We start from the raw sequence: 25,781 nt of genomic DNA, 5'->3' as shown, positions 1-25,781 counted from the left end.
AGCTACCTGACTTGACTGACTACAGTGACAGAGGACGCTAACCACAGCTTTGGTATTTTCACAAGTTGAAGACTAATGCTCTTGCTGAAAGAATTTCACATCCAAGGCAAATAAATAGGCGACTCTTTTTGAAGGCCAGGCTATAGTCCAGCTAAACTAGAATCTCCCACTTCCTGTTTTCACCTCCCTAGTCAGCCAGCTGGATGAGCTCCAAAGTATCTAAACTTATTTCCAGTTGTGTAATTTGAGAAAGAGGGAAGAAGGTTAGCTTCCTTTTGGATTCTCAAAAGTGTGGAATTGTGTTTCTCAGAAGTTGAAAACTGAGAAATGTGTTTTAGAAGATCCAATAGGCAGAATGAATTAGTCAGTCGCCCCAATTTTTTTGCCCAGGATTCTGGGGCGTTGACAAGAGTTTTGTCCACATTTTAAGGACCCCAAGAATTGCATTCTGGGGGTGCAGCAGGATTGGTGCCAGAAACTATTTTGATAACGCTCTTGGCTCTAGGTGGAGACAGAGATTGGAAAAAGTTGGGGGATGTTTGTGTTTGTATTTACAAAAAAATCCCCCCAAATCCCTGATTCTCAGAGTTCAAGGTCCTTTTTAATGACAGTCTCACAGTTGTATTGTTTCACAGGGCAGTTCATTATACTGTGGAAAACAGCACTATGTCACATTCTAAAGGCTGATTTATATAATAATAACTCTCATGTTTAAGTACTGTTTTCAAAGAACCAGCATACACATTTTTACTTAATCCTTATGATAGCATTGTGAGGTTAGCAAAATGGAAATCTCAGGCTTATTTTACAGGTTCAGAAACTGAAGCTCAGAGTTTAAATGACCTGCTCACACTTACATGGCTAGTAATGTGCCAGAGCTATCTGGAATCCAGCTCTTCTAAATCACTTTACTCCCTCCCTTCTTCACTGTAAACTCCTGAGACTTAATCTTGGTCCTCTGCAGTGTCTGTGCCTGGAGCAGAATCTGAATCTGTAGATGCTTAGTCAGGATTCATTAATGAATATGTTTAAAAAAAAAAAATATGAAACATGAAAAGGCTGTTCTTTTACATTACAACTTACGTTTAGATTTAAACTTTTTTATAAAATCATAAAAAACAGTCTAGCAATTTGTAAGTAAAATTCTTTGAGAGGTAAAACCCTCAATTATTTTATGGATAAAATGATGGCTGTCAAATAATCCAGTAGAAGGACTTCCCTGGCAGTCCAGTGGTTAAGACTCCACGCTCCCAATGCAGGGGACAAGATTTGATCCGTGGTTGGGGAACTAAGATCCTGCATGTGGCATGATGTGGCCAAGAAATAAAAACAATAATAATAAAATAATCCGGTAGGGAAAGGGCATTGCTATAACAAGATTAGTTCTGAGTTGCTGGTAATTATGAAGACAGTCGATGGGTCTTTCAAGGTTCATTGTATATTTATCTCTCTTCTTTTGTAAAGGTTTAAATTTTCCCATAATAGTTAGATTTTAAACATTAGTTGACTATAGTCAATCCATATTGGGGGTATGGAAGAGTATAGATGAAATGAGGGTAACTTTGAGTTGATCATTATAGTTAGATCATCACTATTCTCCACTTTTATGTATATTTCAAATTCTCCATAAAAGAAAAAAAGTAGACTGCCAAAAAAAAAAAAAGAACTTGAATAAAGGGTGTTGAGTGCTATACCTGTGTAGTTTCTTGGCTAGTGTTTCAGCCTCTAAATTGTTAAAATAGATCTAATAGAGACCCTAGGTTGCTCAGTTTAGGAAAAGGCATCTTTTCCAAGAAAAATGTATTAGAACATCTCTTTCAAGCTTTAGGAATATAAATTCCCCAAGGGTACAGTCCTACCCTTACTCATCCTGGTATCCTACTAGTAGATATGTAACAGCAGGTATGTGTTTAATTAAGCAGTCATCATAAAGTTCATAAAATCCAAAGGATTTTACAAATGTTAGATGATTTCTATGAATGTGACCAAAATTTACATTCTCTTTGCAAACATATGGCAATGAGATTTGTTTTAAACCACCTATTAGACTGTAAATAGCAGAAGAGCAGGGACATTATCTTCTCATCCACTGCTGTGTCCTCCTAGCCTAGCCCATATTAGGTCCTCACAGATATTAGCTGACTGAATGTTTATGCATTTACAGAACCTGTCTAATGTGTTTTCTCTCCCTCACCCATCCTTGTCTTTTCTAGCCCCACAACATGGAACCACAGGTTACACTAAATGTGACTTTTAAAAATGAAACTCAAAGCTTTCTAGTTTCTGACCCAGAAAATACAACTTGGGCTGATGTGGAAGCTATGGTGAGTGTTACTTTGTTTTGTTTCTTCATCCTTTAAGCAGGGATATTTTCCCCTAAAGTAGTTATTTTTAGCCATGCTTCTTAGCTGTAAAGTCTGTCATACTTACCATTTCTGAACCTTTTGGAAAATAATTTTTGTCAAGAGTTCGGTGTTCATATAGATGTACCTGATAGAGGAAACAAATTCATCTTGAAGAGTTTAGAAAGGAAAGGTAAAACTATTTTTTTAAGTGAAATATGACTTAGAAATTCTTTCCTTCTAGATAACAGCCTAAGGAATGAATTGGTGTGGGCCCCACCCTAACCAGCCCTCAGGTTAACATTCTCTTGATTGAGAGCAGACAGGTTACTGTGGGTTTTGAACCACCAAAGATACAATTTGTGTTTCTCAAGATCTGATCAGTTGCTTTTATTGGTAGGTCAAGAGGATGAGTGTCTCAGAGTTGAGCAGGAAAACTGCCACAGATGTTCACACGGCAGCTCATTCTGTTCCTTTTGTTGTTACTGGTAGTGCCTTTCCTCCTCTAGGTTTGCCCTTTGTTCTGTTTTTGTTTGATTTGCGATAGTGAATGTTTTACTTCCTGTGTAACTGTGTTTGTCTAATGAAACACTTTGGTTAAAAACCTACTTTTACTAGGTTATGTGTTATGGTAAGACATGGTGGAGGGACCTCAAAAGATGATCTGATCTAGTCCTCTGTCTTCTGGGAAAGATTTCTTTATATTTATTTATACTGCCTGGACAGATGATTATCCAGAAAGTTGGAGCTTGTTTGTCAAATGATCTGAAAATCAAAAACAGCTATCTTTCTTTTCCTAATAGTTAAATGAGCTGACAGCTTGCCTTTTTTCTTTATGGTAAATTTTAAATTATAAAAGTATAATATGTGCCTGTTATAAGAAATGAAACAATCCAGATATATATAATGAAAAGATTAATATCCCTCCACTCCCCTCACCCTTCACCCACTTTTTCAACCTCTTCAGGAGTAATCAGTGTTAACAGCCCTGTATGTACTCTTAGTTGCGGCATGTGGGATCTAGTTCCCTGACCAGGGATCGAATCCAGGTCCCCTACATTGGGAGCGTGGAATCTTAGCACTGGACTACCAGGGCAGTCCCTGTCCATCCTTTATATTATGATTTCTAGGGTTCTATTGCAACCTGCCTTTTTGATAACTTGATCATATAGTGTGAACATTTTATTTGCAGGTAAAAGTTTCGTTTGATCTGAACACTATTCAAATAAAATATTTGGATGAGGAAAATGAAGAGGTAAAGTATATTATAGTACCCATGACCAGGTATCCAGAATGAGAATCTTATTTCTCAAGAGGGATATGGTGTTCAAAAATATCAGAATACTGTTTATCTCATTTGTGTAGGCATTTAAATATATTTGATAATTGCATGTTCTAAGCCAACTTGTGGCAGCTGAAATGGAGTTGAGAAATAGGAAAGCAACATTGAAGAAGAAAATCTGAGAGATAACTTTTAAAACTACATAGTGATCTTATGTTCAACTATATCACAAGCTGCTATTTAGTCTATAATAATAAAAAATAATGGCAAACCCTCATTGAGTGGTTATAACGTGTCACACTAACAACAGTGCTATATGTGTATACACTATTATCATCATTTCTGTTTTACTCATGAGGAAACTGAGGCACAGTTTCAGTAACCTCGCCTAAAAGAGCAAAAGCTTGGAAGTAGTAGAGTAGGGTACCATTCATACCCTCTGATACACATACTTCATACTTTCTGGCTCCAAAGCCCAGTCTCCTAGCCACTATACCATGCTGCTTCTCAGTGGACCCGAAATAAAGGTAGATGTAATAGTTAAGCAATAAAATTAATTATTCACAGTTAGTTCAGGTACTGGAAAAGTGGAACCGCTAACCTAGATTTTGCATCTGTCCTGTGGGGCTGGATATGCTGAATTGCTTAGTTGATGAGAGGCTTATAATTCACTGTTGTTTTTTTTCCTTACAGGTATCCATCAACAGTCAAGGTGAGTCCCTAAGAAAACCTATTGAGCTTTATTTAAAAATCTTAATCTGGTCATGGGCATTGGTCTTTCCATTTACACTCAAATCTTGTTGCAGTAATAGAGTAGAATTTGGGATAAATGCACTCATTTACCCATGGGCATTAGAGTCATGGCAAATTTTTATTTTTTAGCAGTTTTTGTGTGTAGGTTGGTACCTTGATTGGACCCAAAGGACCTCTTTAATGAGAGGTTCTCTTATATTTAAGATGCTAATCTTTTGAAAATACACTTCCCAGTTCAACACATTTAACTTGTTATCCTGGTATTGCTTTTTTCCTTGACTTGGTGTATGTGTTAAAGTCCATGTATAAATAAGATGGTTGTTCAGAACATGGGTGCATTTTCCATAGGAACAATGTTATATTTTTAACTGGCTGAAATGATAGTATTAACATTATCCTTGAACTTTCTTGAGTCCTGAGCTTCATTAAACCTAGTGTAAGGGAACTGGATTGAGTTTTTGTAATTGGAAGGCTCCGGTAGCAAAGAGAGAAGGATTTAAGTGGGAGAACTAATCTGCAAGTAGCTTCTATTTATGACAGCATGAGAAGGGAGTTTGTCAGCTAAAAGGTAATAGCTGTTTGTGTATAACAATTGTAAGCTAAAAAAAAATTTTTTTTTTTTGTAAGCTAAGAATTTTTAAAAGTAAGAATTTACTGTACTTAATTGAATCTTTTGGGCTGGTTAAAAAAAAAAAAATCACAGTATGTATTTTTGTCCTTTTAGGAGAATATGAAGAAGCACTTAAGGTAATGATTATTTCATCTAATTTTCAAATAATTCAAAAAATATTTATGGACTAAAACTTGAGCCTGAATTCCATTAGCCATGGGGAGAAACTAATGACTGTAAACACAGCAAAACCCATTTTTAGGGAGACTGGGTTGAGTTTGGCATACCACGCAACAAAAGGTACATCCTAATGTAAAGATTCTTTCTGTTGATCATGGCATCTCATATTGCTGATCTCGAAGCCGCCATCCTGGCATTTCAGAATTCAAAAAACTCCGGATTGATGCTTTCTGATTCATACTTTTCATCTCCTTCCTTCACTTTGTTTCCTGTAGAATATTACACTATAATGTGGAAGAATTTAAGGTGTAACCATGCAGTTACAACTAGCCTCTTGTTTGTCAGTGATCAATTAGAGCATTCCTCAAGGTCACTTATTTAAAGTGTGCTAAGCTGACGTTTCATTGACTATCCTTTTTGAACTTCTAATCCAGATTAAGTCATTTTCCATATCACTTTTGGTCTAGGGAGAGAAGAAGGGAAAGGCAAGATTCTTTTTTTAAATCAGGAGCTGGATTTACCCTTTCCAGTTCATGGTCAAAACTGCTGTTCTAGGTGCCACTTGTTTCAAACATTTAGCCAATTTTTTCTTGTTTTTTTACTGAGAAATCTTTATTTCCCAGCCAGTCTCTTGGTTTTAGATATCCATGTCCTCTCCTGGTTTCTCACAGTTGAAATACCCATCTGTGTTAAGAATTTCACATGCTTTATAATTTCTCTCTGCTCCAGTTTTCATGCGATCTTCCTGTTTGCTCTTTGCTTTTAAGCTGTTCTCACATGATGTTCCCTAACACCCCTTTACTGTTCTTCAACTCTCCCAGCTTTTCGATTTCCCAATTCTCAGAAGCTACAGTAGTTTCACTAAAAAAGTCTTTTTAAAACTTCAGAATTCCTCTACCTTTCCCACATTCACTATTGTACCCATTCAGTCAGAAATCTTGGATATCAGGAGTCTAGAGTTTATATAAGCCTGTCTTGCCCTAGGAAGCAAGACTTCTTTTATATGCATAGTTTTTACATAATTACTATATAATATTTAAAATCCCACATTTATATTTTGACACAGTTTCATTATAGTTGTTTCTTGAGCAATTTTTTTCACAGACTCTACCAAGTATTTTAGAAAAAGCTTCTTGGTTTCTGGCCTAGAATAGGAGTTGACAGACTATACCTGGTAAGCTGGTTGTGTCTGTCTGTGTGTGTGCGCACGTGCATGTGCGCATCAGTTCAGTCGCTCAATCATGTCCAACGCTTTGTGACCCGTGGACTGCAGCACTCCAGGCTTCCCTGTCCATCACCAACTCCCGGAGCTTACTCAAACTCATGTCCATTGAGTCGGTGATGTCATCCATTTCATCCTCTGTCGTCTCTTCTCCTGCCTTCAATCTTTCCCAGCGTTGGGGTCTTCTCCAGTGAGTCAGTTCTTCGCATCAGGTGGCCAAAGTATTGGAGTGTCAGCTTCAGCATCAGTCCTTCCAATGAAGATTCAGGACTGATTTCCTTTTGGATGGACTGGTTGGATCTCCTTGCAGTCCAAGGGACTCTTCAAGAGTCTTCTCCAATACCACAGTTCAAAAGCATCAATTCTTCGGTGCTCAGCTTTCTTTATGATCCAACTCTCAAATCTATACGTGACTATTGGAAAAACCATTGACTAGATGGATCTTTGTCAGCAAAGTAATGTCTCTGCTTTTTAATATGCTGTCTAGGTTTGAAAAGCTAGAAAATATAGCTTTTCTTTCAAGGACCAAGCATCTTTTAATTTCATGGCTGTGGTCACCATCTGCAGTGATTTTGGAGCCCCAAAAAATAAAGTTGCACTGTTTCCATTGTTTCCCCATCTGTTTGCCATGAAATGATGGAACTGGATTCCATGATCTTAGCTTTCTGAATGTTGACTTCTAAGCCAACTTTTTCACTCTCCTTTTTGACTTTCATCAAGAGGCTGTTTAGTTCTTCTTCACTTTCTGCCATAAGGGTGGTGTCATCTGCATGTCTGAGATTATTAATATTTCTCCCAGCAATCGCGATTCTAGCTTATGCTTCATCCAGCCCAGCATTTCACATGATATACTCTGCATATAAGTTAAATAAGCAGGGTGACAGTGTACGTCTCCTAGATGTACTCCTTTCCCAATTTCTCTGTTGTTCCATATTGAGTTCTAACTGTTGCTTCTTGACCTCCATAAAGATTTCTCAGGAGGCAGGTCAAGTGGTCTGCTATTCCCGTTTAAGAATTTTCCACAGTTTGTTGTGATCCACACAGTCAAAGGTTTGGTGTAGTCAGTAAAGCAGAAGTAGATGTTTTTCTGGAACTCTCTTGCTTTTTCGATGATCCAACAGATGTTGGCAATATGATCTCTGGTTCCTCTGCCTTTGGAGAAGGCAATGGCACCCCACTCCAGTACTCTTGCCTGGAAAATCCAATGGATGGAGGAGCCTGGTGGGCTGCAGTCCATGGGGTCCAAGAGTCGGACACGACTGAGCGACTTCACTTTCTCTTTTCACTTTCATGCATTGGAGAAGGAAATGGCAACCCACTCCAGTGTTCTTGCCTGGAGAATCCCAGGGACGCGGAAGCCTGGTGGGCTGCCATCTATGGGGTCACACAGAGTCGGACACGACTGAAGTGACTTAGCATCCTCTGCCTTTTCTAAGTGTGTGTGTGTGTGTGTGTGTGTGTGTGTATATATATATATATAACTTAAAAATTTTTGTGAACATTGTATTTCATCTGAATTTAAATGATAGAAGTGTTACACCTGTCACTCAACTAAAAGGTTCTTTCAGTTCTCCAGGCTAGCCTTCCTTCAGAGGTAAATAAATAAGAAACAGATCACCTCACGCCTGTCAAAATGGCTATCATCAGGAGGGTCACAAATAACAAATGATGGCAGGTCTATGGAGAAAAGAGAACACTTGTACACTGTTGGTGGGTATGTAAATTTGATGTGGCCACTATGAAAAACAGTTTGGATGTTCCTCAAGACACTAAAAATACAACTACTGTATGACCCAGCAATTTTACTCCTGAGTATATATACAAAGGAAATGAAGATACTAACTTGAAAAGAGGTGTGCACCCAATGTTCACAGCAGCATTATTTATACTAGTCTAGATATGGAAGCAACCTAAATGTCCATCAACAGATGAATGGATAAAGATGTGTACACACACCCACAGTAAGTTGTTGTTTAGTTACTAAGTCATGTCTGACTCTTTTGCAACCCCATGGATTGTAACCTTTCAGGCTCCTCTGTCCATTAGATTTCCCAGGCAAGAATACTGAAGTGGGTTGCCATTTCCTCCAAGGGATATTCCTGATCCAGGGAGAATAAACATCTCCTGCATTGGCAGGTGGATATCACTGAGCCACCAGGGAAGTCCAGGAATACTAGTCAGCCATAAAAAAGAAAGAAGTTTTGCCATTTACAATAATATGAATGTAGCTTAGTGAAATAGATCAGAAAGAGAAAGGCAAATACTGTATGTTGTCATATATGTGGAATCTAAAAAGTAAAATGTGAATATAACAAAAAAGAAACAAACTTACCAATACAGAAAACAAACTAATGGTTACCAGTAGGGAAGGACAAGAAAGGGTTAAAGGATTTAGAGATGCAAGCTATTATATATATAAAATAAATAAGCTACAAGGAATGGAGAATTTAGCCATATCATATTTTATCATAACTATAAATGCAATATGATCTTTAAAAATTATGAATTATAGGTTATATACCTGAAAGTATATAGTATTATAAATCAACCATACCTCAGTTAAAAAAAAAGGAGGGACTTTCTGAAGGTCCAGTGGTTAAGCTGCCACACTTCTGAAAGGGGGGGCTCACGTTTAGTCCCTGGATGGGGAACTAAGATCCCACATGCCCTGTAGCTTGGACAAAAATTAAAAGTGAAAGGAAGAAAAGGAATCATGTATTTAGATGTAATTTCTTTTTACAAAAACAGTGTTTGAACGTTTTCAGTATAGCTTAGCAGTCCAGTTTCTGTTGACAAATTTAGTTCAGTGTTAGGAGGGATAGTACATACCCGAACTCAATAGCCAACAGATATCTTAATCCTTTCCACCAGAAAGAAAGTACTGGTGGAAATTCCCGAGTGGTCCAGTGGTTAGGACTCTGAGCTTTCACCGTGGAGGGCACAGGTTATCTGGTTAGGGAACTAAGATCCTATAAGCTACATGGTGCAGCCAAAAAAAAAAGATACTGGCCTTTTTAGTAAAGCCTTAGAGCTTCTTCTCTCTTATTTCCTCCTAATTCTTGTTCTCTAATAGCACAGTTATCTTGTACTTGTTCACATTCTTCCTGTGCTTTACAATTATTTTTTAAATTATTATTTTTTGGTTGCACTGGGGTTTTGTTGCTGCATGGGGGCTGTCTCTGTTTCCAGGGGGCTACTCTTGGTTGCACAGGCTTCTCATTGCAGTGGCTTCTCTTGTTGCAGTGCACAGGCTCTAGGCATGTGGGCACGGTAGTTGTGGCACACAGGCTTAGTTGCCCCATGGCATGTGGGATCTTCCCGGACCAGGGATTGAACCTGTGCCCTGTGCATTGGCAGGTGGATTCTTATCCATTGTACCAGGGAAGTCCCTCTTCCTGTGTTTTTTGGTATGATGTTTTCTTTTAATTAATATTTTTCTTTGGACTAGCAGGAGGGTTTACTCTTATGCTACATTGTTCTTCTGGCTGAGACTGCTCAAAGCTCAGAGTTCTTCAGACAAAGCCTGACCAGTACTACATTGTTCTAGCAAATGTTGATCTACTCATTCTTCTGACAAAGGATGGTCAACTTCTAGTTCTGACAAGGACTGGTAACTTTTCTAGGTTGCTTCCTGAATCTTTCCTCTTTAATTAATTAGAGATATTTCAAATGATCAGGATATAAATCTGTAAATTGAGATTCCTGTGAGGTTTAAGCCTTCATCTCCTGCCATAGCAATTTCTTACTATGTTGCTGACTTTTTAGTTTTCTTCAAAATGTAAAGCTTTCCCTTGCTAAGAAATGAACTTTCCTTGTGAACTTTCCCCACAGAGGTCTATAGATGATTGGTGGTTAGGTCACCACGTTTTCTGTTTCAGGTTCTTATTTCTGAATCCGACCGGTAAAATTCATTTGCCGTATGTCCCAAAACTCCTTGTTTACCACCTTGCTGCTGACCTCACCCTGGCCACATATTTATTTATTTATTTATTTTTAATTTTATTTTATTTTTAAACTTTGCATAATTGTATTAGTTTTGCTAAATATCAAAATGAATCCGCCACAGGTATACATGTGTTCCCCATCCTGAACCCTCCTCCCTCCTCCCTCCCCATACCATCCCTCTGGGTCGTCCCAGTGCACCAGCCCCAAGCATCCAGTATCGTGCATCGAACCTGGACTGGCAACTTGTTTCATACATGATATTTTACATGTTTCAATGCCATTCTCCCAAATCTTCCCACCCTCTCCCTCTCTAACAGAGTCCATAAGACTGTTCTATACATTAGTGTCTCTTTTGCTGTCTCGTACACAGGGTTATTGTTACCATCTTTCTAAATTCCATATATATGAGTTCTTATACTGTATTGGTGTTTTTCTTTCTGGCTTACTTCACTCTGTATAATAGGCTCCAGTTTCATCCACCTCATTAGAACTGATTCAAATGTATTCTTTTTAATGGCTGAGTAATACTCCATTGTGTATATGTACCACAGCTTTCTTAGCCATTCATCTGCTGATGGACATCTAGGTTGCTTCCATGTCCTGGCTATTATAAACAGTGCTGCGATGAACATTGGGGTACACGTGTCTCTTTCCCTTCTGGTTTCCTCAGTGTGTATGCCCAGCAGTGGGATTGCTGGATCATAAGGCAGTTCTATTTCCAGTTTTTTAAGGAATCTCCACACTGTTCTCCATAGTGGCTGTACTAGTTTGCATTCCCACCAACAGTGTAAGAGGGTGCCCTTTTCTCCACACCCTCTCCAGCATTTATTACTTGTAGACTTTTGGATCGCAGCCATTCTGACTGGTGTGGACTGGTACCTCATAGTGGTTTTGATTTGCATTTCTCTGATAATGAGTGATGTTGAGCATCTTTTCATGTGTTTGTTAGCCATCTGTATGTCTTCTTTGGAGAAATGTCTATTTAGTTCTTTGGCCCATTTTTTGATTGGGTCATTTATTTTTCTGGAGTTGAGCTGTAGGAGTTGCTTGTATATTCTCGAGATTAGTTGTTTGTCAGTTGCTTCATTTGCTATTATCTTCTCCCATTCTGAGGGCTGTCTTTTCACCTTGCTAATAGTTTCCTTTGATGTGCAGAAGCTTTTAAGGTTAATTAGGTCCCATTTGTTTATTTTTGCTTTTATTTCCAATATTCTGGGAGGTGGGTCATAGAGGATCCTGCTGTGATGTATGTCGGAGAGTGTTTTGCCTATGTTCTCTTCTAGGAGTTTTATAGTTTCTGGTCTTACGTTTAGATCTTTAATCCATTTTGAGTTTATTTTTGTGTATGGTGTTAGAAAGTGTTCTAGTTTCATTCTTTTACAAGTGGTTGACCAGATTTCCCAGCACCACTTGTTAAAGAGATTGTCTTTAATCCATTGTATATTCTTGCCTCCTTTGTCAAAGATAAGGTGTCCATATGTGCGTGGATTTATCTCTGGGCTTTCTATTTTGTTCCATTGATCTATATTTCTGTCTTTGTCCTGGCCACATAAATAAAGTTTTATTAGAACACAGTCCTGCCCGTTCATTGTGTTTTGTCTCTGGCTACCTTTGTGCCACAATGGCAGAGTTGAGTAGTTGTAGCAGAAGTTGAATGGCCTACAAGCCTAAAATATTTATTATATGGCCCTTTAAGAAAGTTTGTTGAACAACAAGAACCTCCTGTATAGCACAGAGAACTATATTCAATGTCTTATAATAACCTATTATGGACAAGAAACTTGAAAAAGTGTGTGTGTATATGTATTGCAATCACTTTGCTCTACACCTGACCTGAGTCATTGTAAATCCACTATACTTCAGTTAAAGAAAAAAAGAAATTTTGCTGATCCCTGACCTAAGATAAGAAGAGCTTTCAGATGTTTTGGCCACAGAGTGCTGTTTCTAAGTGGAATCTTAAGAAGTCTAATGTGTGAAAATAGATAAAAGAACAGTTCTTGTCACTGGGTAACAAGTGGGAGGAGCTAGAACCCCACAGACTTGACCGTTAATCTCTCCTTGGATGCCGGAGTACCTTCTTGAAACCTCAAATGCTCCTTGAAGTAGAGTTTTTTAAAAATAGAGTGTTTGAGAAGATTCTCTTCAAAAAGAGGTGACCACTTAAGCATGCTTCCCAAAATACTATTCTTAGTGGAAAGGTAAAGACTTAACTATGGAACATAAGTCTAACTTTTCTGAGTCTTAAAATTGACTTTTGTAAAGTTGAGACTAGAATCCGTAAATGGAGTCCTACATTATAAACCAATTAACAGATGATAACTGGACAAAGGTGGTGATCATTTCACAGTGTATACCAATGTCAAATCGTTACGTTGTACATCTGAAACTAATGTTATGTCAGTTACACTTACATTTTTAAAAATTAAACAACACAATTAATGAAACCCAATTAATGAAAACATCTCAACTAATGAAGAGCTACACTAAAAACTTCGTTTTTAACAAAACCATTCCTAGTTAACATTCTTGGCAAAGAAACAGCAGGCTAAGCATTAGCATGTTTGTCATTTGACCTAACTTAAAAAAGCATGAATCATTGGGGATTTATCACACTACTCCTTCTACTTTTGTGTATGTTTGAAAATTTTCATAATAAGTTTGAAAAAACACTCTCCCCACCCCCAAAAAAGAAAGAAACCATTTTGAGGAATAGGTATAGTCTGGGAAATCAGCAGACAGTTTACCTCTAAGATAAAAGAATATTAAAAAAATATTACAGATATACAGAGAAGCATAAATCGTGATATTTTCCAGCAAATGTTCCCATACCTTTTCTGTTTTTGTGGCTTTGAATTTTTATTTAGGAAAAGAGTCACATAATATTGTTTTTATTTCATAACTTATGCTCTCAGATGGCAGTTAAGCAGGGAAACCAACTGCAGATGCAAGTCCATGAAGGGTGCCGTGTTGGTGAAGAAGCCCCACCCCCCACTGGAACAGAAAAACGACCAGTTGCTAGGACAGGAAAGAAGCCACTTGCACATTATTCTTCACTGGTGAGAGTCTTGGGGTCAGACATGAAGACCCCAGAGGATCCTGCAACACAGGTACGAAGGGAACGACTTATCTCTGTGATTTTTCTGACCTGTGTTTCATTGTCTCTGGTCTAAGATTTGAGCTGTTCTTCAGAGGTTTGGGAGTTAATTGTGACCGTCTTTGTCTGACTTTTTGAACTGGTAACAGTGGTTACTTCTGGAGAGGACCATGAATAGGGTGACATTTTTCTTATACTTTTTCATGCTCATTTTTAAAAACTATACGTTAATATTATTTGACAAAAGAAACCTCAAAATAATACATTATAGGACAATTACTTTAAACAGAAGAAAAAAAAGTATCTTGGATTTGTGTTTATTTGCAGCAGCTTCCACCTGCTCCACATAATCCAGACCAGCCTCAAGACAAGCCCCCTGACTGGTTCACAAGCTACCTAGAGACAGTGAGTGTTCTTTCCAGCTTGGGTTTAGCAGCAGTGTTGGCACAGATGGATTGTTGACGAGATAGAAAGCTAGCTCCAGAGGGCTGCTGCCTCTGGTACAGGTGAACGAAGAATGGTAGCTAATAATTTCCAAACTACAGCAGTTCTAGTCAAGAAAGTTCCTGGCTTTTGCAGTGATGTACTAGAAAAGGGGTGAGTTTAAGGATGTAAGGGAAAAAGACAAATTTCTGTCCTTGAGAAGGAAGTGTTAAAAATTTACTCATCAAAGGGCTTCTTGATATTTGCTTTGAAGCCACTTTAGCTGTGGAAGGATTAGACTTTTTTTTTTGCTATGTTTCTGTCCATTCATTCTGTATCTATTATCTGATTATCGTGTTCTTATACCAGAGATGGTGAGGTTTCAGGTTTATTTTATATCTTCATGCCTTTTTCCAGTCTTGGAACTGAGAGAATTCCGCCCCCCACCCTCCCCCTGCTTTTTCTGTATTCTAGTTCAGAGAGCAAGTGGTTAAAGAAACGGTTGAAAAGCTTGAACAGAAATTACATGAGAAGCTTGTCCTCCAGCATCCATCCTTAGGTTCGTGTCCCTCAGAAGTTTCAATGCCTGTTTCAGAGGAAACACTGTTTTTGCCAGAAAACCAGTTCAGCTGGCATATTGCTTGTAGCAGCTGCCAAAGGAGTATCGTGGGTGTGCGCTACCAGTGCAGGTAAAGCAATAGCTTGGGAATGAACACCCCTTAAAGCGGGAGGTTCTAATGTTCTGGGGGATAAAGCGTGTACTTACTCTGAGCATCAGACACAGCAGCTCTGTACTGAAAACAAGCTACTCTTCACCCACAAGAGAAAATAACTGTTTGAAGAGTGAGTAATTAGATTGCTGTGTTCAGGTATACATTTGAATTGAGAGAGCCAGACAAAATTAAGTTCTCCAAAACGAAATTGGATCCCCAAGGGTTGTCTCCCTATTCCAAACGCTTTCATATCTTTCCTCCCATTGATTGTCCTTTGAAGTAGGTATAGATGAAGTGTCACCATCTTCACTGATTCATGAGGATTGAGACATGGCATGAGTGGGTGGCATGCTCAGGCTCCCACCTCAGTGATGATAGAGCAAATATATGGAAGTCTGGGTCCTTATCTTCTGACCTCAGGTCCTTCCCACTGTGCCATTCCTTTTCTCACAGCCTCTGCCCATCCTACAATATCTGCGAAGATTGTGAATCGGGGCCGTATGCCCATGACTCCAATCATGTCCTGCTGAAGTTGAGGAGACCTGTTGTGGGTTCCTCTGAACCGTTTTCTCACTCGAGGTTCTCTACTCCTCGTCTTCCTGCTGCTCTGGAACAGGCCAGGTAAAACCGTATATATATGGGGTGTTTGTTCTCTGGTTGGCTTCTTGGTTTTGGTGACAGGGTGGGATCACAAAACTAAATAGTCTCCTGGACTTCCCTTGTGGTCCATCCATTGGTTAGGACTCTGCACATCCATTGCAGGGAACACAGGTTTGATCCCTGGTTGAGGAACTGAGCTCCCACAAGCCATGTGGCACAGCCAAAAAAAGACAGAAGAGTCTCCTTAGTTCCAGCTCCTTTCCAGTTGATGTGCGGTGACAGGGATAATTATCCGGAGCTAATGAGATGGAAACCAGAACTGCAGAAAGAAATTAAGAAACTAAACTAGAAGCAGACGCTGATGAAGACCACAGGTGGCTCAGAATAGCTTCAAGGTTTGTGAGATTTGTATTTTAAGACTTTTTTTTTAATCTCGCAGGCTCCAGAAGCAAGTTGATAAGAACTTTCTTAAAGCAGAAAAGCAAAGGTTGCGGGCTGAGAAGAAACAGCGTAAAGCAGAGGTCAAGGAACTTAAAAAGCAGCTTAAACTCCACAGGAAGATTCATCTATGGAATTCGCTTCACGGGCTGCAGAACCCCAAATCTCCTTTGGGTCGACCCGAGAGCCTGCTGCAGTCAAACACCCCGATGTAAGCCCAGGGCCAGGGCAGGAGCCAGAGCTTTAGGTCCAGCCATCTAAAACTGGAACTTAAGCCAACTTCTGTCTTATTTATTATTGCTAACTCCTAACACTCAAACCCTTAAAACTTCCCATTTTCTGAACTTTGTGTTCTTAAAGGGTGGTTTGCTAGTTATCTTTGACACTTCCTTTGTTGGCTTCTTCAGAAAAACAGAAACCAGTAAAGTTCAAAAACTGGTGTAATCTCTTTTTACTGAAGGCAGTCTGGATTTGAAGCAAAAGGAGCAAATGTTTTAAGAGCCCAACTCTCTAGTTGTGGTATTTATGGACCCTTTCAGTTATCCTCACCATAGCTTTTTAACTTAGGAGTTAGGTCCCCTTGTTTTGTTCTTTCAGCTGTGCCATAGGGCAGGTAGGATCTTAGTCCACTGACCAATGATCAGACCCGTACTCCCTACAGTGGAAGCACGGAGTCCTAACCACTAGACTGCCAGGGAATTCCTTGGGTCAGCTTGTTTTCTTAAAAAATGTTAATAGTTTGTTCTTGTTGTTGTTGGAGGGTTTTTTGCACCACATGAAGCTTGCGGGTTCTTAGTTCCCAGACCAGGGATCGAACCGAGGCCCTCAGCAGTGAAAGCAACGAATTCTAACCACTGGACTGTAAGGGAATTCCCATTATAAAGCAGATGCACTAGTATGCCCTCCAGGGTCATGGTCTGCATATTGAACCACATACTGGATATTCAGAATACATCACACCCAACACAAGTAGTTAAATATCTAAATTTCTGTTCAGGCTCCCTCTGCAACCCTGTGCCCCAGTTATGCCAACACTCAGTGCAGCATTTGTGGATGAGAATTTGCCTGATGGGACTCACCTCCAGCCAGGAACCAAGTTTATCAAACACTGGAGGATGAAAAATACAGGAAATGTCAAGTGGAGCACAGACACAAAGGTAGTTTTCCTCACAAAGTGTGAATGTGAAGTGGTTGAAATGGCAGAGTGTTTAACTGACAAACTTTCTTTCTCCTGTTACTATTCTTCTCAGCTCAAGTTCATGTGGGGAAACCTGACTTTGGCTTCTACTGAAAAGAAGGATGTTTTGGTTCCCTGCCTAAAGGCTGGCCATGTGGGAGTCGTGTCTGTGGAGTTCATTGCCCCAACCTTGGAGGGGACATACACTTCCCATTGGCGTCTTTCTCACAAAGGCCAGCAGTTCGGGCCTCGGGTCTGGTGCAGCATCATAGTGGATCCTTTCCCCTCCACAGAGAGCCCGGATAACAGTGAAAAGAGCATGATGAGCTCAAGCAGAGGTGATGATCTCACCTGCCAGCAAGAGGTGAGCATTGGAAGGGCCTGTTCACAGCTGGTGGATCCTTCAGAAACCTGGAAAGGCCAGCTTCTCCCCTCCCCCCAAACACATCAGTATGCTTATATTGGGCCTAGTCTTCTGGGACTTTGTTTGTGTGTCCTTCAGATCTGCATGCAGGTGTCCCTCAGTGCTTAACCCTGGTCGTTACTTGGTGCACAGTTTTCTGATGTTTGTTTTTTTTTTTTTGGCTCCTCTGGCTCATTGATGCTGCACAGGCTTTCACTAGTGCAGTGAGTGGGGTTAGGGTTACTCTTTATTGCGGTGCACTCACTGCAATGAGTTCTTTTGTTGTGGAGCGTGGGCTTCAGGAGTTTTGGGCACCGGTTTAGTGCTCCACAGCACGTGGGTTCTTCCAAGACCAGGGATCATACCTGTGTCCCCTGTATTGGCAGGTGGATTCTTAACCAGTGGACCACCAGGGAAGTCCTGTGCATGTTGTTTTAAGGCAACTTCCCTATTTACTGCTTAAATTTAAGTTACCCAGTGATGATGTTCTGGTTTTGACTATTGTTATTATGGTTAATCTAAGCTACTATCGTTAGGGGAAGCTAGATGAAGTGGGTAATTAGTAAACTCTCTGTACTCGTTCGGAGAAGGCAATGGCACCCTACTCCAGTACTTTTGCCTAGACAATCCCATGGATGGAGGAGCCTGGTAGGCTGCAGTCCATGGGGTCGATAGAGTCGGACACGACTGAGCGACTTCACTTTCACTTTTCACTTTCCTGCATTGGAGAAGGAAATGGCAACCCACTCCAGTGTTCTTGCCTGGAGAATCCCAGGGACAGGGAAGCCTGGTGGGCTGTCGTCTATGGGGTCGTACAGAGTCGGACACGACTAAAGCGACTTAGCAGCAGCAGCAGCTGTACTCTTTTTGCAGCTTCTTCATAGAAAAGTGTGAAATTAAAACAAAAGGTTTTACTATATACAGTGCATTTGATTTTAGGGAGGCAGCCGTCAACTTGCTTTTTGAGTTCTGTTGAGGGCCAAAAATGTGTCCCAATGGTTTCTCTCCATAGGAAGCTTTTCTGGCTGAAGAAGAAATTCTGCCTGGTGAAACAACTGAGCAGACAGAAGGGCCAGGAACCTGCATCCCACAGAAGGCAAAGAATGCTCCCAGCAAGAGGGAGCTCTACATCCCATCTGTGGATCTTCTGACTGCCCAGGTGGAAGATTGAGCATTTTGAGGGGAAGGGACAGAAAACCCTGGGGAACAAGTTCTTAACTTGTTGAAGGGAAGAGGGTAGAGCCGTCGGTGGTGCCCAGGAAGTTAGAGATAGACCACTCTAATCTAGTGAGATGCATCAAATGGCAAGATCATCCCCAGTGGAAGCAAGTTTCCAAACTAAATGTTTCCTCTTTGAATTGGGAACTTATCTTGTGGTTCCCACAACTTCCCCTTCGCTGCCTCTTCTTTCTGGCTAACTGGTTCTCCTTCACCCCCACTACATCTGCTTTCTCTCCCAGTGGCTATTTGAATGTTTGGTTCCCATTAACTCTTCTTGTTCTCACTTGACTGAGATGAGGCATGAATTTGAACACGAGTTGAATCTAGGATGATGTGGAGCTCAGTTGCCTTTAACACAAAACATGGCTCTAGCATGTGTTGCAAGTAGCCTAACATGCCCTCCCCCCTTTTTTTTTCAGGATCTGCTGTCCTTTGAGCTACTGGATATAAATATTGTCCAAGAGTTGGAGAGAGTGCCCCACAACACTCCTGTAGGTAAGAATGTCACTTGGTCCACCTTGTTTATTAACAGGCCCAGTAGTATTGCCCCCCTGACTCTGGTAGTTACTGTGTCCTTCTGAGATATTAGTAGGCAAGGATTTCTCCCACAATGTGATATTAAAACTGCACCCATGGGCCCATTTTCCTGCATTTCCCTGTTGTCGGTCAGAGGCAACAATACAAGTTTGTACAGAGTTTCCCCACCATAAAGGGACCCTCTTCTCCATTTCTCCTAGGTGTTTGTGTCCCTTTGTTACTTTACATTCATGGTTCTGTGTCTTGGCCATGGTCTTCCAAAGCCAAACAACTGTTTATGATCCTTCCTGTGTTGATTGACCTGAGATACTTGTGTACTTGATGGTCTGGAAAAATTCTTTACAACAGGCCTTGGAGCATATCTGGGTTTATTTTAGTTCTGCAGGTGGCAGGAAACCTAGAAGCTGCTGCTTCTGGACACTGAGTATTGATGATGCAATGCTTTTTCTTGGTTGATGGTTCTCCTATCTTCATTCTCCAGATATGACTCCCTGCATGTCTCCTCTGCCACATGACAGTCCTTTAATAGAGAAGCCAGGCTTGGGGCAGATACAGGAAGAGAGTGAAGGGGCGGGATTTAAAGCACTTCCTGGTAAGGGGTTAAATATTTGTAAAGCATTTGCATCCTCCCCTTCCATACCACGCCCTGTTGTTATCCATACCTTCTACTAACCTTACCTTGGTGTGTGAACGGGTTTTCCATAGGCTCTGATATTTTGAAGTCTCACCTTCACATAGCACAGACAGCAGTTATTCCTTGGCATCGTATCAGCATGGGGACGTGACTGGAGAAAGCTCTGCAACACTTTAAACACCAAGTGCAGACAAAAGTTCTGTCCTTTCCAGATTCCACAGTGTCAGTAAAGAAAAAGGCCGAGAACGTTTCCTCCATGGAGGAACCAGAAGATGATTTGAGTGGGACCCAGTTCGTGTGTGAGACTGTCATCCGATCCCTTACGTTGGATGCCGCCCCGGATCACAAACCACCTTGGAGACAGAAGTCCCCGCAGAGTGAGTGTCCCTGAAATTCTCAGACCTCACCCCACCCCCCCATCGGGGTGATGCCTGACTTGTGATTGCCAGACCTGAGCAGGTAGAAGTGCTCTTCTTTAATGAGAGTGGAGACAGGGGATCTTTGTTAGAGGTTGGATCATGGTTGGTTTTTTAGACTCTACGTGTGCATCACGAGCAAGGCAGCTCCTGTAATTCATTTCTGCACTTTCCCAGGGGCTGAATCACAGCTGTCCGCCACAGAGGAACAGCAGCCAACTGTGCTGCCTGGGCTCTGCAATAAGGAGTCTTCGTGTAAGTGGATGGAGCCCCTCAGCAGAGAACCCTCCCCTACGCTCCCACCCCCATCCCCAGAAGCTGAGTTGTCTCATTTCTCCCAAGGGCAACAGTCAGGAAATAGTGGGCAGAAGCAGGAGCACCAAGCTAAAGTTTCTCGGGATTAAATTCTGCTGTAATAAATTTCTTTGTGGCAGAATTTCTAGAGGTCAGATAGGCAGAAGCAATTTCATGTATTTCAGATACTATCCAAACACTCAAATTTTAAAACTATGTATTTAAAAAATATATATGTATTTCCACACAAACATTTGAGTACAAATGGATAACAAAAAAAGTCTAAACAAAGTCTAGAAGGACTTACACCAAAATGTTCACAGTAGTTGTCTCAATAAGATTATTGCTAGTTTGTTGTTATTTTTTTTTTTAACTCATCCATGTTTTGCCAGTTTTCTGTCATGACTACTCATTACTTTGCAAAGAAGAGGAGGAAAGGAGTCAAAAGTAGTCATATAGTCCCTGCAGTACTTAGCACCAGATGTTTTCTCTTCTCATAGCCCTGTTAGCTAGTTTAGCAATTTCGATTTGAAACCATCCCAATATGAAAGGGGCTTCTCTGATAGCTCAGTTGGTAAAGAATCCGCCTGCAATGCAGGGGACCCCCGGTTCGATTCCTGGGTCGGGAAGATCCACTGGAGAAGGGATAGACTACCCACTCCAATATGCTTGGTCTTCCCTTGTGGCTCAGCTGGTAAAGAATCCACCTGCAATGTGGGAGACCTGGGTTCAATCCCTGGGTTGGGAAGACCCCCTGGAATAAGGGAAAGGCTGCCCACTCCAGTATTCTGGCCTGGAGAATTCCATGAATTGTCTAGTCCTTGGGGTTGCTCTGACAGTTACGTTAGCTGTCACCTGAAGGGAATAAGGAAAAGGGCCTCCTTGTTTTAAGGTTCATAGTGTTCTCAGAAGCTTTATTGTTTCTGCTGACCTTGTTTTTATGAACTTTGGTTCTTTGCAGCTTCAGACTTTGAATATGGTCCTCTGGCTTGTCCCTCTCCTCTGGCTTTCATAATTATAGCTCATGACCCACAAGGCTTGGTATGGGGCAGGGTAAGCATGAGGGACTGTTGTTAGTTTGTACCTTAAAATTGGATGCTTTCACCCTTTAGTGAAATTTGCCTCACCTGAAGAGGGACCACTTGCAGACGAGAGGGAGGAGATTGTCCAAATTGCTGAAGAAGAGGCTGTTGTGGAGGAAGAGGATGAGCTCAAAGATGAAGTTCGGAGTCAGTCCTCTGCTTCTTCAGAGGACTATATCATCATCCTGCCTGAGTGCTTTGACACCAGCCGCCCCCTGGGGGACTCCATGTACAGCTCTGCACTCTCACAGCCAGGCCTGGAGCGAGGGGCTGAAGGAGAGCCTGGGATTGAGGCTGGGCAGGAACCAGTCGAGGCTGGGGAGAGACCCCCTGGAGGGGACAACCAGCCACAGGGGCACAACATCAATGACATCCTTATGACCTCACAGACTCTGGACACAGTGCCCCTAACCCCAGAGGTGGTGGGGCCTCCACCGCAGCTGCCCAGGTACCATCTGTACCCCACTCTGCTGGGCTGTCCTTCAGAGGTGCAATAAAGAGAGAGGACTCAATCTGATCTCAAAACCTGTTTCTCTGTCAGCGGGGGAAATGGCGATTTCCCATAGTAAAGTCTGATGAATAAAAGCTGTATTTCCCAGTATTTGTGGATCCTGGATTTAAAGAAATACTTGCTTTAGTTAACCTTAATTAGCTGAGTAATTAGCAGGGGAGTGACCAGACTGCAGCCAGTCTTTCTAGCTTGACTGTGGCTGAAGAGGAAAACAGAAGAGTGAGCTCTTCCCACCTGATCCCTAGATGCAGACATGTGCTCTGGATCAGCAGTGTGAAACCTCTGTAGAGAATCTAGCTCTGCTGTGCCCTGTTTGCTGTTTCTCCACCGTTACCAGAGGTGCCTTCTCAACTTACTTTCAATATTATGTCTTTCTGAAAGGAGTCCTCCCAGTGCACAGCATCATGGTTCCCCAGGAGTGGATTTACCAGTTACCGTACCAGAAGTTTCTTCAGTCCCTGGTCAGATCAGAGAAGGTAATGACCTGCCTGAGCTTTCTCTCTGTGCTCTTTTTTCATGGAAACCAGGTATAAGTAGGCCCTCTGTGGTTCTTGGCAGTTTTGCGAAACTTGCCCTTTGACTTTTTCTGTGCTCCTCCCTCCTACTCTTTTTGTTCTATCTTCTAGCTTAATATTTATTAGATGAGACCCCATAGAAGCTGGCATTGTGCTGTAGTGGAAAGAACACAGGTTTTGGAACCAGCCCAGTCTAGGTTCAGCCCCAGCTCTGCCTTTCCTCACTGTGTAACCTTGCAATGGTTCAGCAGGTTGATAATACCTGAAGGTCTGTTTCCTCATCTACAAAATAGAATAGCACCTTGGAGTTATGAGTAGACCCTCAAAGTGGCATCCCTCTCTTCCTCAGAAAACAAAACCTGGACTTGCCTGGCGGCCCAATGATTTAAGACTCTGCATCCAATGCAGGGGGCACAGGTTGAATCTCTGATCAAGGAACTAAGAGCCCACATGGCATGTGGTGCGGCCAAAAAATTAAAGGCTTGAAATGTGATCAGATTGTTACCTGCCTCAGAAATAGCCCTGCTGGGAGTTAGGAAATCTAAGGCATTTCTAGATGCTGCATCTAACCAACAGCTCTTTTGCTTTTAGAGCTCAGAGGCTCCTCAGGACTTGTAAACAGCAGACCGAAAAGCTATGACCACTCAAGGTAACTGGACCTTGCCTGTGCAGCCTCTTCTTCGAAGCAGGTGGATGTCCTAGCCTCTCAGAGCATGTGCCCCCTCCTGAGAGTGACGGAGGAGAGCCATCATCCCTTCTTGTTCTTATTTCTTCTGAAGCTCATGAGCAACCCTGAGCAGAGGGCTAACGTTGATGTTTAAGAGTGTTGCCAGTCCAGACGGAAGAAGCACCCTAAGGTTCAATTCCTGCTTAGTAACAGAGGAGGGCAGGAAGGTCCAGCCCATTGTGCGTCTCGTAACTTGTTCTTAGACAAACCCTCTCTGCTCCTAGTCGTCTCAAAGCGGTGTCAAGTTGGGCCCCTCCCCGTATACAGTGTTCAGAAAATCACATTTCCTTTGGGAGATGTTTCCTCTGAGATGGTAACTGAGCAGACACACTGCCAGTACCTCACTGCGCCCTTGACCACATTAATTTTAATTTTCCACTGGGGCTGAAAGCTGGCATGCTAACCAGAGTGACGTGTTTTCTGCAGTGCCCATATCTTGTAACAGTAAGAACTGAGCCCTACATCGGACCTAGATTTGTAACTATAAAACGGATAGGAAAACAGTCAAACACTCATTTTACATTTGATTTTTTTTTCTTCAGGAAATCTCATTTCCTTTCCAGAATGAGAACCCAGATTATCTTGTAGGAAGATAATAATTAGTGTTTCTTAGGGAGATAATTTGGCTTTCCTCCTCAGGCACCACCACCACCATCACGGGAATAGCATTGCTGGAGGACTGGTAAAGGGGGCTTTGTCTGTTGCTGCCTCTGCGTACAAGGCCTTGTTTGCTGGACCACCAGTCACTGCACAGGTCAGTGTATGTTTTATTTTCCTGAACCAAATCCAAGGCACTAGTGAAAACAGTGGCATCTGCCTGGGCTGGAGAGAGGCGCACATCATCATAGAAAGCATGAGCTTCAAGTTTAGTCTTCTTTTAATTGGAGGATAATTGCTTTACAATGTGTGTTGGATTCTGCCATATAGCAGCCAAGAATCAGCCATAAGTACACGTATGTCCCCTCTCTTTTGGACCTCCCGCCCATTCCCCCACCCCATCCTACCCCTCTAGGTTGTCACCAGGTTGAACTCCCTGTGCTATACAGCAGCTTCCCACTAGCTATGTATGTTTCTTACATATGATGACATATATGTTTCAGTGCTGCTCTCTCAATTTCTCTCACCCTCTCCTTCCACAAGTCTGTTCTCTGTCTGCATCTCTATTCCTGCCCTACAGATAGGTTCATCAGTACCATCTTTCTAGATTCCACATATATGTGTTAATATACGATATTTGTTTTCCTCTTTCTGACTTCACTCTGGATAACAAGCTCTGGGTTCATCCATCTTTCTAAAACTGCCTCAAATTTGTTCCTTTTTATGGCTGAGTAATTCCATCAGATATATGTATCACAAAACTTAGTCTTTGATTAAAACACAAAGACTTGGCCACTTTCCTCTTATATGACTTTGGCTAAGTTTAGAGAGGAAAGAAAAAAAACCTAATGTTTGTTGCAGACCTAGTATGTGTGTGGAGCTCTCCCAGGTGCCAGTGCTACAAGAGGAATCAGACACTAGTTCCTGCCCAAAGTGGTGGGAAACAAGTGAAGTAAACAGACATTTGTCTATGAAACTTTTGAAAATTGCAAAGCACTATAGAATTTAAGGAATCTTTCATCTAATTAAAAAAAAACCACACATTTATTGTGCAGTGTAAGATACTATGCCAGTTTTCTCAGACCGGTGGAACACCTCAGTCTGATAATTGGCCCCGCAGTGCAGCACAGGAAGGCTTCCTGGTAGATGATGCCTGAAGTCATCCTAAAAGTGTTTGCCAGGAATCAGAGTCAGAAAGGGTAGACAGACAGTAGCCAGTGAAGAGATCTGGAAGTGTGAGCCTGGAAGGTAAATTTGTTCTAAGAAGAGAAAGAAAAGAAAAGACCAGTGATGTAGGTGGGATGCTGTGTTAAGTGATTTGGATTTTATTTTAGAACCTGTGGGCAGCCTCTGAAGGATTTTAGGGAAGTAATTAACATGATCAGATTTGTTCTTTGTAAGATCACTCCACTCCTCCATAGTGTGGAGGCTAAGGGAGCCTTAAGAAATCCAGCTGAGAATCCACGTGTAAGAAGAAAAGAAGGGTAGAAGAGAAATAGAAATGGCAGAACTTGGAGGCCATAAGGGTAGAAAGAAGTCAAGGATAAAAGTTTCTGGTTTAGGTAGTCAGTGTAACATTCATTAAGAGAGGATATATAAGAAGGGTATATTTGGGCAGGAGGAAAAGAAAATCAAGTCGGTTTGGGGCTGGTGTTGAATTTGAGACCCAGGTCAGTTTATCCAGAGTATAGTTGGATTTATACATTTGAATTACAGAGAAAAGAAGTTTGGCCTGGAAATGAAGTCATTTATGTACAAGATATAACAGGAGCCACAAATTAGATAAAATTTTCCAGGAAGAATGGATAAAGGAAGGAGCAGCCTCTAAGGATCATGGAAAGAAAGAGTGCTCTGCAAAGAAGACTGAGAACTAGGAGGAGAATGAGGAAGGGAAGGGAGTTCTACGCTGGAGCTTAGGGAAGGGAGTTTTAATGAGGAGGGCATGGCCAGAAGTGTCAGGTGCTGCAGAGGAGTGTGAAGGAGCAGAGAGGACTTTAAGAGTACAACTGTGCCTCACTTTCAAATAGCTGGACTATACAAAGGGAAAAGGAGAGTGAAAGCTGGG

General features: G+C 41.4%; 1 protein-coding gene across 5 annotated transcripts in view; it reads left to right on the top strand.

Annotated features, from left to right (window-relative positions):
• Positions 1–25,781, top strand: part of NBR1 (NBR1 autophagy cargo receptor) — a 30,722-nt gene that overhangs the window by 1,557 nt on the left and 3,384 nt on the right. For 2 of the 5 annotated variants that reach the window (XM_055575780.1, XM_055575779.1), the window contains exons 2-21: positions 2,214–2,324; positions 3,535–3,597; positions 4,318–4,336; positions 5,102–5,124; positions 13,247–13,441; positions 13,756–13,833; positions 14,326–14,540; positions 15,018–15,185; positions 15,604–15,813; positions 16,600–16,759; positions 16,853–17,143; positions 18,195–18,341; positions 18,823–18,898; positions 19,422–19,532; positions 19,787–19,951; positions 20,168–20,245; positions 21,397–21,814; positions 22,259–22,353; positions 22,984–23,041; positions 23,759–23,873. In XM_055575780.1, coding sequence (XP_055431755.1) covers positions 2,223–2,324; positions 3,535–3,597; positions 4,318–4,336; positions 5,102–5,124; positions 13,247–13,441; positions 13,756–13,833; positions 14,326–14,540; positions 15,018–15,185; positions 15,604–15,813; positions 16,600–16,759; positions 16,853–17,143; positions 18,195–18,341; positions 18,823–18,898; positions 19,422–19,532; positions 19,787–19,951; positions 20,168–20,245; positions 21,397–21,814; positions 22,259–22,353; positions 22,984–23,041; positions 23,759–23,873 — 2,787 coding nt within the window. In that variant the 5' untranslated portion in view covers positions 2,214–2,222. The remainder of the gene's footprint in view (positions 1–2,213; positions 2,325–3,534; positions 3,598–4,317; positions 4,337–5,101; positions 5,125–13,246; positions 13,442–13,755; positions 13,834–14,325; positions 14,541–15,017; positions 15,186–15,603; positions 15,814–16,599; positions 16,760–16,852; positions 17,144–18,194; positions 18,342–18,822; positions 18,899–19,421; positions 19,533–19,786; positions 19,952–20,167; positions 20,246–21,396; positions 21,815–22,258; positions 22,354–22,983; positions 23,042–23,758; positions 23,874–25,781) is intronic. The other 3 variants (XM_055575781.1, XM_055575782.1, XM_055575783.1) reach the window with 3 other exon arrangements.

This window comes from Bubalus kerabau, chromosome 4 (genome assembly GCF_029407905.1).
Source record: "Bubalus kerabau isolate K-KA32 ecotype Philippines breed swamp buffalo chromosome 4, PCC_UOA_SB_1v2, whole genome shotgun sequence".
NCBI classification, from domain to species: domain Eukaryota; kingdom Metazoa; phylum Chordata; class Mammalia; order Artiodactyla; family Bovidae; genus Bubalus; species Bubalus kerabau.
Note: the sequence above shows the minus strand (reverse complement) of the source record. Positions and strands in the feature narration are given on the sequence as shown.